Raw genomic sequence first — 12,104 nt, forward strand, 5'->3', positions numbered from 1 at the left:
AGACAGACATCAAGTTGAGTGCGCGCCACAGGCTCTAAAGGAAAAACGTACAGGTACGCGCTTAAGGGCTGCCCTGCTGCAGTATATGTACGTGGGGCAGTCCTTAAGTAGTTAAAAGGGTTGTAAAACCCTTGTGTTTTTTCACCTTAATGCATCCTATGCATTAGGTGAAAAAACACCTTGCTGTGAAAAGCCCTCCCCCAAGCCCCCGTTTTACTTACCTGAGCCCTGAATTTTCATGGGCGCGATCCCGCGTCGCGATCAATCAAACCCAATGACGGGGGCGGGGCCAAGGCCAGCATTCATGTCTATGGACACAAATGCTGGACTCGTGAGTGCGCCCGCATAGGGATCCCCCCGGGAGAGCCGATACGGGGAAGAGCCGCCGGGGGACCCCAAAAGTCAAGGATCAAGGCCACCCTGTGCAAAACAAGCTGCAAAGTGGAGGCAAGTATGATATGTTTGTCATTTAAAAATAAAATAAAAGAATTTGCCTTTACAACCACTTTAATCATACATCACAGGAAACAGAGAAGTTTACATGGGATGCTTCAAAGCAATGAAATGGAAGGGAGGGCATCACAGCAACAAGACTAACAAGACCCAAACAGAAAAGTGAAACTTAAGCTGTCTTCAAAACCTGGAGTCCGTAAAGGTAAAAAACATCAACCTGGTAGAACTTAGATTTACATGTGAAGGAAAGATCAGACAGCAGCTTTACAAATTTGAACAGAAGCTTGATGGTGAATGGCCCAGAACCTCACCCTTGACCCGATAAAGCTTGAGAAACAAGCTGACAAACTAACCTGGAAACAGTGCATTTAGAAGCAGCTTGACGTTTACAGGGTCCTTCAGGAAAAACAAACAGGGAATTAGACTGTCGAAACAAAGCTGTAAACCTCAGATAACTGAACAGCCTAAACTTTTGGATGCTTAGGAGTAGGACAAAAGAATGTCAACACAGTGCCCTGATTCACATGAAACAAAAGAAACACCTGAAGGAAATAAGAGGATAGAAGACCTCAATAGCACTTTTCCTAGGGAAGAACCAGGAAAGGGTTCTTGCAGGAAAACGCAGTCAACTCCAAGACCCTGTGAGCCGAGTTAATGGCCACCAAAAGACAAACTTACACTTAAAGAGGAAGTAAAGGCACAAAAAAAAACCCTGCAAGACAAAGGCATAATAAGCTAGCATAATAAGCCACCAGTCACGGCACGGCCTCTCGTTGGAACGGCACGATCGTCGTTACTCAAGTGCGCCTGCGCCATAGACACCGGCACCCGTGATTTTAGTAAATATCTCCTAAACCGTGGAGGTTTAGGAGAGATTTCAAGCACTACAGGTAGGCTTACCTGTAGGTTAAAGTGGTTGTAAGGGGTTTACAACCACTTTAAGCAGCGGCAAGGGAAGCTCTCAAAGTGGTTTAAAGGGAGAAGACTGCAAGAATGTCTAAGCAGGAATTAGAAAAGTGAAACCCTGAACAAAAGCTTTCACCAAGAAAGGAGACACAACAGGTCTCTGAAAAAGCATGGCCAAGGGTTTTGACAAGGATTTGTCAAATGATGCTATACAAAGCCAAAGTGAATCTGCCCCACAACACACCGTGTAATTTAACACAAATTAAATAATTCTTCCAGGAACTATGGGACACCTTTCCAGAGGTCAACTTTCCACCCTGAGAAGGGTAGTAAGCAGAGGTGGAAACAAACCCACATCTCTCAAGGCCTGGGCTTCAACAAGCCACGCTGCAAAGCCAGTGACTGTAAAGGAGGATTAAATATTGGACCCTGAAACAGCAGGTCAAGTCAATCTGGAGAAACCAAAGCAAAGAGGTCTAGGTTTGCATATCATGTTATTCCTTATGAGCTTAGTGTTAAGATCATCGGAATGTCCTCTATATTTATCATGTGTAACGGATTGAGGAAGAAGTTGAAGTGGATGGAAGGTACAGATTAGAGAAAACTGATCCCAGGAAATCACCAGTGCATGCACCGCAAAAGTAAGAGGATCCCTGGTGCCGAACACAAACTTGTCCTGTTTGTGGTTGAATTTGGATGTCAAGAGATACACAAATCGGCATTCTCCACAGCATATAAAATCTTTATGAAAAAGCTCCAAGAGAAAAGGTGTATCCCCCCTCCCGATACAGATGTTGACGACAGAAAATCCACCTGCCAGTTTTCTACGCTTCCTTCTGAGTAGGATAACTTCTTGTACCTCCTTGATGGTTGATGTATGCCAGCACAGTGGCATTGTCTGACTGCACCCTTAAAAGGGAGATTCTGAAGGCAGACAGAACAGTGCAAGAGAGCCAGCCAAAATTCCAGGATGTTGATCAACAACATCCGCTACCTCTGACGACCACGTTCCCTGAACCAAAAGGTTCTGCAGAACACCTCCCCAGCCTGATAGGCTTGTTCCCTACTTTCAGAACATGCATTGATTTCCACAATTTCAGAGCCACTCTAAGTCAGATGCATTGGCTACAGAGCACTTGAGTGTAACTGCACATAGGAAACCCTCAGCACACTCATGCATGTCTCGATCGAGTGACCTTCCAAACGTCTTTAAATTATAACTAAATGTAAAAAAATTGTTTTAGCTTTAAATAGAGTGGAGAGGGATAGGAGCCCCTGTCAGTTTTAATTGCTGTCTGTGCCCCCCATTTAGGAGATCCACCCTCTATTTGTCCTGTTTACCATTATTATTGAAAGTGAAAGTAAAAAAAAAATCCCACATTTTGACCCCAGAAAAGTAATAGAGGCGCCCACCAGTGAAGGAGAAACATTACTAAATTTACTGACAGCAATTAAGAAAATCAATCAATTTTTTTTTTTTAAGGGAAAAAACAAACAGAGAAGTGATTATATACCACCAAAAGAAAGCCATTTGTGTGAAGTATTTCACATTGTTAGAGTGTAGCATGACCGCACAATTGTCATGCAAAGTGTGACAGCGCTGAAAGCTTAAAAATGGCCTTGGCCGGAAGGGGTTGAAGGTGCCATGTATTGAGGTGCTGCAAAGGCAGGCACTATTCTGGCAAAAGCAGTACCCTTGCCTGAGAAGAATCCAGGATTAATCCCAAGTATTCCAGGCGTTGGGTCAGAACCAAGTCTAACTTCACATTGTTTCATTCCCAACCAAAACCTCTTGAGGGCTTGTATGCCAAATCTGGATGCTGTTTGTCAGGTTTCAATTTGATTGCTCTCGAAGGAGCAATTCATTGAGGTATCTTATAATGGAAATCCCTTGGGTTCTCAACAACCCCAGAACAGAAGCCTTGGCAACACCCTGGAGGCCGAGGACAGGCCAAAGGGTAATATCACAAACTGGTATTGCAAATCCTCTATTGCAAAGTGCACCAATCTTTGGTTAGGGAGAAAACTGAAAAGTGTCATCTGACATCAGAAATTTCCACTGATCAAATGAAGCAATCACAGACTGGGAAGACCCCATCCTGAATTGAATTTTCACTAACTTGTTGAAACCCTTGAGGTCCAGGGTAGGACTGACATTCATTTGGCTTGGGAACTGTGAAACAGATTTGAGGAAAAGCCCCAAGACCTCTCCTCTAGCAGCACAGATGCAAAGACCCCTTGGGATAGTAGTAGTTCCAGGGTCTGCAGAGAAAACCACCCTTTTATGGATCTGAAAGCACTCAAGCGCAATAAAGTGTGAAGAGGGAAAGCAGGGAACAAAAGGAACTCCTCTTGGAGTCTGAAGGCATTACTGGCTTCTGATCTGTAACCAAGTACTCTTCCCTACAGTCACCTTCGCCTGCCCTCAAAGGGATGCCTCTCAATATAGTCCTTGTACAGATGTTCCGCTAGCCAATACTTAAGCCATAGGATTCTTTTTCATGTAAACAGACAATGCCTACTCGTAAAAGCTGCCTTATGGAATCCGCCAAGGCACCTATTGAGAAGCTCAGGGTTCTTTGAAAATACTGCTGTAGCTGCCAAATGGCAGGTTCTTCTGGATCAGATTCGTTGGAATGAAATATCTGCACTGCCTAGACTTTAAAGGAGTTGTAAAGTCAGAGGGCTTGTTATCTTATTGCATTCTATGCATTAAGATACAAAGCCTTCTGTGTGCAGCAGCCCCATCTCTGTCCAGCGAGGGCTATGAGTGTCTCCCTCCTAATTGGCTAAAACACTGCAGCGACACCATTGGCTCCCGCTGCTGTCAGCCAATCAGGAGAGAGAGGGGGTGGGGCCGGGCCACAGCCCAATGTCTGAATGGACACAGGGAGCTGTGCCTCGGCTCGGGTGCCCCCGCTTGCTGTGGGGTCACTTAACAGGAGAAAGGGGCCAGGAGCACAGAAGAGGGACTTTGAGAAGAGGAGGATCTGGGCTGCCCTGTGTAAAGCCACTGCAACAGAGCAGGTAAGCATAACATGTTATTTTTATAGAGAGAAAAAAAAACAAGACTTTAAATCACTTTAACGGCTTGGCACAGTCCTACAGCAGTCAATGCATGCTGAAGTTCTTTATATAGTTCTGATAATTTTCTCATGGATTCGTAGAGTATAATATTCTCCAGAATTGAGGACCTAGGTTCCAGCTTACTGGAGCCAAACTAGAAGTCGAAAGTGTGTCTCAACTGGAGGTAGCGAAAGAGATATGAATTAGGTAGGTAAAATTTCAATTTTGAATGCACACATTTTTAACAACTTACCCCCTCTAGTGACATCACCCAAGGTTTTTGACACCCATATTATTGGATCTGCTATAGTGAGCGAGTGGGGAAAATAAGGGTTCCTCTACAGAGTTGAAGCCAATGGACAAGGTAGTAGAAGCAGGTGCCAGCAAGTACTGAACACTGTCCCAGGCCTTAATGGTGGCTCGCATAGTACCCGTCAGTGGAAATTTACCCCCAGAACATTGGTACACAAGGAGACAAAGGCTATCATAGGAGCCCAACACCGCGGCTTTCAAGATTGTGGCATAACCCCATTGTCCCCAAGAAGCCATCTACGTGCAAAAACTTCCTGACCATCCAAAAAATATTTATAAAGATCAGCGAGAGCTAAGCCCCCTTGTCCCCATAGCTCATGAAGTGCAGTAAAGCCTATTCTGTGAGGGGAGTTTCCCCATATGAAAGAACCAAACATACCATGTACCCAATGGAAAAATTTGCATAAAATCCAAATGTGGGAATTACGTAAAAGATATAACAACAAAAAAAAACTCAGTATCTTCATTTTCAGAAGGTTTATACCTCCTAGCACGGATAGGGGAGATTCTTTCATATCTCAATTTTTCTTTTGAGGAGATCCACCAGAAGCAGCAGATTCAGACCAAGGTAATCCGCAACCCTTGGAGATATGCAAACCCCCAAATAAGTAAACCTGTGTGTGTGCTACGACCACAGATTTTCTTTAACAAGCAGAAAAGGTGTGAGAGTTTGTCCTTATGGCAACCAGTCCTTTCCCTGGTGGACTGGTTGCCATAATGTTGTTAAAAGTACACTTTATATGTGTGCAAATACTTTCTATGAAAGTGTTGTGCACACGTACGAACTGTCTATTCTAACTGGCTAGAAATGACAGATTGTCTTGGTTAAAAATCCACAACACTGAGTACATCTCTTTTTCAAAGCCGTTTTGCCTATGATCAAAGCTGGTTTCAGATGGGAAAACGGTCTTTTAGCAGAACTAAAATCTCCACAGAGGTAAATTATGTACACTTTGAGCAGGACTGATTAGTGTATACTGATAGCGGAGAAATCCCAGCAGTCAAAATACAACATAGCACAGCGGGGAGGATTCCTTCATCCACCTCGCTTGCAAGGTGGCTGTCCAAAAATAAAAATAAAATCTATCTAGGGCCAGCTTTACACTCTTGCTTATTGTCCAGTAATTAAGAAATATTTTGTGGATACAAGGGCTACAGCATATACAGTAGATGTGCAGTGAATATAGCAATAAAGCTTAAAAAGGGGTTGTAAAGGTTTATTTATTTATTTTTTAAACAAACATGTCATACTTGCCTCCACTGTGCAGTTCGTTTTGCACAGAGTGGACCCGATCCTCGTCTTCTGGGGTTCCTCGGCAGCTGTCTCAGCTCCTCCCCGCAAGAGCTAACCCCCCCTTCTGGGAATCGCTCTCTCAAGTGGGTTAGCGCGTGATACAGTCGGCTGCCATAGTCACCGAGTGCATCACTTGGCACCACATCATTGATTTAATCGACAGCAGTAAGAAGCCAATGGCTGTGCTGCTATCAATCATCCAATGAAGAGCCGCCTCTAGCTGGGGAAAAGCATCGCAGGATCGCGCCCACAGAGATTCGGGGCTCAGGTAAGTAAAATGGCTGCTGGGGGGGGGGGGGGGGGGGTCAGACACAGCAAGTTTTTTTTTTTTACCTCAATGCATAGGATACATTAAGGTGAAAAAACACCAAGGTTTACAACCCCTTTAAGCTGGCCATACATTAATCATTTTTTTCCCCTTCAGCCAGCAAGATGAATGGAATTTTTTATTTTTTTTTTAAAAGATCCAATTCCCCAATCCACATTATTTCCACATTTAATGTGGGTGGGGAATAACGGACGCTGTGCTACTGTATTGTGAAGGCAGGGAGCGCTTAGAATAGAATAAAAACAGACAGGCTGGATTTACATAAAGCAATCTGTAGATCGCCTTCTGTACAACCAACCTGCCCATACATGGATCGAAATGTGATAGATGTCTGCTGACCAAATTCTGATCCATGTATGGGTGCCTTTACATTCCATTTTCTACTAAGCCATGCCCATCGAGCAGGAAAATGCAGTCACAATCTGCTAATCTTCCCTTTTTGGTGCATTTGAGGGTGCTGCATGCCTTTCAGAATCCTAGAAATGCATCTAGTAGAGTCTAGAAACAAGCTAAAAAAACTTAAATTCATTCACAAAGATAGATTACAAAAGGTAACGCAATGAATTCAAGTGGTACACTTTGTAGCATCACAGCCTGGCTGAAAAACTACTAATGGGAGAGAACTGTGCTGTGTTAACTATGATCTGGGATGCCTCCCTAAGTTGGGCACGCTCATCATCACTGTAACAAGTGCTCTCCCTCTTTCAAGATTCCAGACTTTCCACCAGTTGCCACAGCAGCTGAGCTTGGTGTTGCTGCAACAAGGGAGGGAGCGCACACTGTACATGCATGAGTCTTGAAAGAGGGAGAGCTCTCATTTCAATGATGCAGAGAGTGAATCCAATCTACAGGATGTACAAAATCATAGCCAAGACAGTGAAGACCTCTTCCATTAGTAGTTTTTAAGCCAGGCTGCTGGTAAACCACAATGAGCCTACAGGTATGGCACTCAAACTCCAAATTGTAAAGCTATAATTTGTTTTTTAAAACCGCTGGGGACCTTGATTGCATAGTGCATTTTATTACTAAGATTAACTTTGCCTATAAAGCCAGGAGCATGCTGAAATGTGCTTGGTTTAAAACAAATTGTCATGATGTGTAGGACATGTCCCTGGCAGTCAAAAGGTCAGAGGAAGGACAAAGAAGACAAAAACTATTAACCCAAATGTTACCTACCTGTCCTATCTTCCTCTTGATGAACACTAGGTTGTACAGTGAAGCTGGTCTTTGTTGCCAATTTTCCATCAAGAATAGACTTATGGGAAATTGCTTTCTTGTTAGTAACTTCTAGAAGTAAAACAAAAAAGGGTAAAAGTACAAACATGAACAGTTTACACTGCTTTCTAAATACAAATCGGTCATGTCAGAAAAAAGTGGTAGTATTAGTAAACTAGCCAATTTGTGTTTATTCTTTTATTTAATTCCAGTCAACAAAAATATGTATTCTAAGGCCCCTTTCACACGGGGCGGATCAGTAATGATCCGCCCCGTAAACCTCTGCTTACTCAGCAGGGATCGTGTGTCCACGTTCATCCAATCCACAGACAGAAGGAAATATAGGGGTTTCCTCCGTCTGCAGAATCTGCTCATTGCAGAGGCGGGTGATTACGGGTGTCAGCGGATGTTCATCCGCGATCTCATAGGGACCAATGTATGTCCCCTTTTCATCCGCAAACAGATGGATGAAAAAGCGGACATACAGTCCGCAAGTGTGAAAGGGGTCTAAAATGTAAAAATGTGTCTGTTTCCAAAACTTTCCAAATAGCATTTTGAAATGGGAAAAACTATTTTAAAAGCTTTGGTTCCACACCCACAAGTCCATTAATCTCCACATGCATACAAAAAAAAAAAAAAAAATTAAACCCTCCCCGCAAGCACTATAATACATTACTGTCCACCCAAGCAGGTGTCAATGCTGGAAGAATGTTCATTAAAAGCACAAATTGCCCAAATATAAGAGGCATGTGCTTTCATACATGAATATTGGTGTGCTGTGTGTTATCCTTCAGATCTGTGCAGCAACCCAGAGTGAAACCTTGCCTATGTGCAGGAGTTTCCTGTAATAAAGACCAGTAACTGCTGCTGTCTCTCCTTGTGCAGGATGTCTGGTCTTGTATCTGCTCCTGTTAATTTGATGTTATCGATTTCAATTTATTGGGCAAATAAAGTCATGTTAAGGGGGAGCGTTCTCCATTTTTCCATAGTATTAAATTATGCACAACAATGAATTAGGGAAATGCATGCTAGCATTCTGGTGCACTGCCAGCCTACTAAACTTTAAAGCCCTCTCCAGGTTGCCCACTCTCAAAGTCACTGGCATTGAAAGCTTAGGGAAGCTGTCATACAACAGGACTATCAAATTTACGGTAAGCCTTTTTTACACTAACAAAAGTGTCAATACACAATCCCAATATCATAAATGTTGCAACGCTGTGTAAAGTGTATATAAAAACAGAATGGAAGGATTTGCAAATCTTATAAACCCATAATTCATTCAATAGAACATAGAAAACATATCAATAGTTTAAAAACTAATCGGACACCAATCGGTCACCTCCCCCACAATTATAATCACTCCCTAAGGAACACATTTAACCCCTTGATCGCCCCTAGTGTTAACCCCTTCCCTGACAGTCATATTTATACAGTAATCAATGCATTTTTTATAGCACGGATCGCTGTATAAATATAAATGGTCCCAAAAATGTGTCAAAAGTGTCCGCCGCAATATCGAAGTCACGATAAAAATCGCAGATCGCCGCCATTACTAGTAAAAAATAAATAAAAATGCTATAAATCTATCCCCTATTTTGCAGCCGCTATAACTTTTGCGCAAACCAATCAATATACTCTTATTTCAATTTTTTTTTACCAAAAATATGTAGAATACATATCGGCCTAAACTGAGGAAAACAATTGTTTTAAAAAAAAAATAAAAAAAAATTGGATATTTATTATAGCAACAAGTAAAATATATTGTGTTTTCAAACTTGTCCCTCTACTTTTGTTTATATCGCAAAAAAATAAAAACCGCAGGAGGTGATAAAATACCACCAAAAGAAAGCTCCATTTGTGGGGATAAAAATTTCACAGTGTTGCATGACTACGCAGTTGTCATTCAAAGTGTGACAGCGCTGAAAGCTGGTTTGGGCCGGAAGGGGGTGAAAGTGCCCTGTATTGAGGTGGTTAAAGGACCTAATGCTGCTTTTGCAGGAGAGTGAGGGGGTTGGAGACATCCGATGCTACGTCCACATCCTTCCCTGACCCCTTGGCAGGACTGGAAGGTGCCTATAAACTGGAAACGACCTCTAGATTTAAAAGTCAGAAAAATGCTATGCAACAACAGCATGGCTTCGTAGTAGAAGAGTCCAGATTCTTACTGGCCTGACCATTCACCAATTGAAAATATTTGGCACATCTGGAAACGAAAAACATGACAAAGACTACCTAGGACTGTTGAGCAGTTAGAATCCTATATCAAGAATAGGACAACTTTCCTCTCCCAAAACTCCAGCAACTGGTCTCCTTAGTTCCCAGATGTTTTACAGTGTTAAAATAGGGGGTGCTACACCGTAGTAAACATGGCCCTGTGACAAGTTTTTTGAGAGGTTTTGCTGCCATCAATTTCAAAATGATTTTATTTTTTTATTTCTTCATATGTTTTCTATTTCCTATTGTCAATAAATGGGTATATAAGATTTGCAAATCATTGCATTCTGTTTATACAGTGCCTTGAAAAAGTATTCATACCCCTTGAAATTTTTCACATTGTCATGTTACAACCAAAAAAAAAAAAATTATTTTATTGGGATTTTATGTGATAGATCAACACTAAGTGGCACATAATTGTGATGTGGACGGAAAATTATAAATGGTTTAATTTTATTTTTATAAATAAATATCTTAAAAATGTGTGGTGTGCATTTGTATTCAGACCCCTTTACTCTGGTACCTATAAAGCGGGAGTTCACCCATTTATTAATTTTTTTTTTCTCCCCTTAGATTCCTGCTCGTTCGGTCTAGGGGAATCGGCTATTTGTATTAAAATATGAGCAGTACTTACCCGTTTTCGAGATGCATCTTCTTCCGTCGCTTCCGGGTATGGGTCTTCGGGAGCGGGCGTTCCTTCTTGATTGACAGTCTTCCGAGAGGCTTCCGACGGTCGCATCCATCGCGTCACTCGTAGCCGAAAGAAGCCGAACGTCGGTGCGGCTCTATACTGCGCCTGCGCACCGACGTTAGGCTTCTTTCGGAAAATCGTGACGCGATGGATGCGACCGTCGGAAGCCTCTCGGAAGACTGTCAATCAAGAAGGAACGCCCATTCCCGCAGCCCATACCCGGAAGCGACGGAGAGGATGCATCTCGTAAACGGGTAAGTACTGCACATATTTTAAAACAAATAGCCGATTCCCCTAGAGAAAACGAGCAGGAATCTAAGGGGAAAAAGTGCCCTCTAAGGGTGAACCCCCGCTTTAACTAAAATCTAAAAGGAACCAATTGCCTTCAAAAATTACCTAATTAGTAAATAGAGTCCACCTGTGTGTAATTTAATCTCAGTATAAAGTAAATACAGCCTTTCTGTCTCAGGGGTTTGTTGGAGAACCTTAGTGAATAAACAGCACCATGAATGCCAAGGAACCAGACATGTCAGGGAAAAAGCTGTGGAGAAGTTTAAAGCAGGGTTAGGTTATAAAAAAATATCCAAAGCTTTGAACATCTCAGGGAGCACGAAAGAGCATGGCACAACTGTAAACCTACCTAGACATGGCCATTCACCTAAACTGAAAGGCTAGGGCAAGGAGAGCATTAATCAGAGAAACAGCCAAGAGGCCTGTGGTAACTCAAGGAGAGGCAGAGATCCACGGCTCAGGTGGAAGAATCAGTCCACAGGACAACTATTGGTCACAAATCTGGCCTTAATGGAAGAGTGGCAAGAAAAAAGCCATAAAATGTCAAGTTTGCAGCTTGTGAGAAGCCATGCGGGGGGCAGAGCAAACATGTGGAAGAAGGTGCTCTGGTCAGATAAGACCAAAATTGAACTTTTTGGCCTAAAAGCAAAATGCTGTGTGGCATAAAACTAAAACTGCACATTACCCTGAACACACCGTCCCCACCATGAAACATGATGGTGCCAGCATCATGTTGTGGGGATGCTTTTCTTCAGCAGGGAGAGGGGAAGCTGGTCAAAGTTGATAGGAAGATGGATGGAGCCAAATACAGGGCAATCTTAAAAGAAAATCTGTTAGAGCCTGCAAAAGATTTGAGACTGGGGCGGAGCTTCACCTTCCAGCAGGACAACGGCCCGAAACATACAGCCAGAGCTACAATGGAATGGTTTAGATCAAAACATATGCATATGTTAGAATGGCCCAGTCAAAGTCCAGACCTAAATCCAATTGGGAATCTGTGGCAAGACTTGACAATTGCCGTTCACAGACGCTCTTCATCAAATCTGACAGAGCTTGAGCTATTTTGCAAGAAGAATGGGGGAAAAATTCACTCTTTAGATGGCCAAAGCTGGCAGACACGTACTCAAAAAGACCTGCAGCTGTAATTGCAGTGAAAGATGGTTCTACAAAGTATTGACTCAGGGGGAGCTGAATACAAGGGCACGCCACACTTTTCACATATTTGTAAAAAAGTTTGAAAACCATTTAATATTTTCTTTCACTTTACAATATTCGCGAGTATAAGCCGAGTTTTCGGCTCATTTTTTGGTGCTGAAAATGCCCTCCTCGGCTTA

At 42.6% G+C, this 12,104-nt stretch overlaps 1 protein-coding gene across 7 annotated transcripts in view; it reads right to left on the bottom strand.

Moving 5' to 3' along the window:
• REXO1 (RNA exonuclease 1 homolog) overlaps positions 1-12,104 on the bottom strand; it is a 213,213-nt gene that overhangs the window by 89,656 nt on the left and 111,453 nt on the right. For 6 of the 7 annotated variants that reach the window (XM_040322589.1, XM_040322588.1, XM_040322585.1 and 3 more), the window contains one exon: positions 7,536-7,646. In XM_040322589.1, coding sequence (XP_040178523.1) covers positions 7,536-7,646 — 111 coding nt within the window. The remainder of the gene's footprint in view (positions 1-7,535; positions 7,647-12,104) is intronic. The other variant, XM_040322586.1, reaches the window with a different exon arrangement.

The sequence above is a fragment of the Rana temporaria genome, chromosome 1, assembly GCF_905171775.1.
Source record: "Rana temporaria chromosome 1, aRanTem1.1, whole genome shotgun sequence".
NCBI classification, from domain to species: domain Eukaryota; kingdom Metazoa; phylum Chordata; class Amphibia; order Anura; family Ranidae; genus Rana; species Rana temporaria.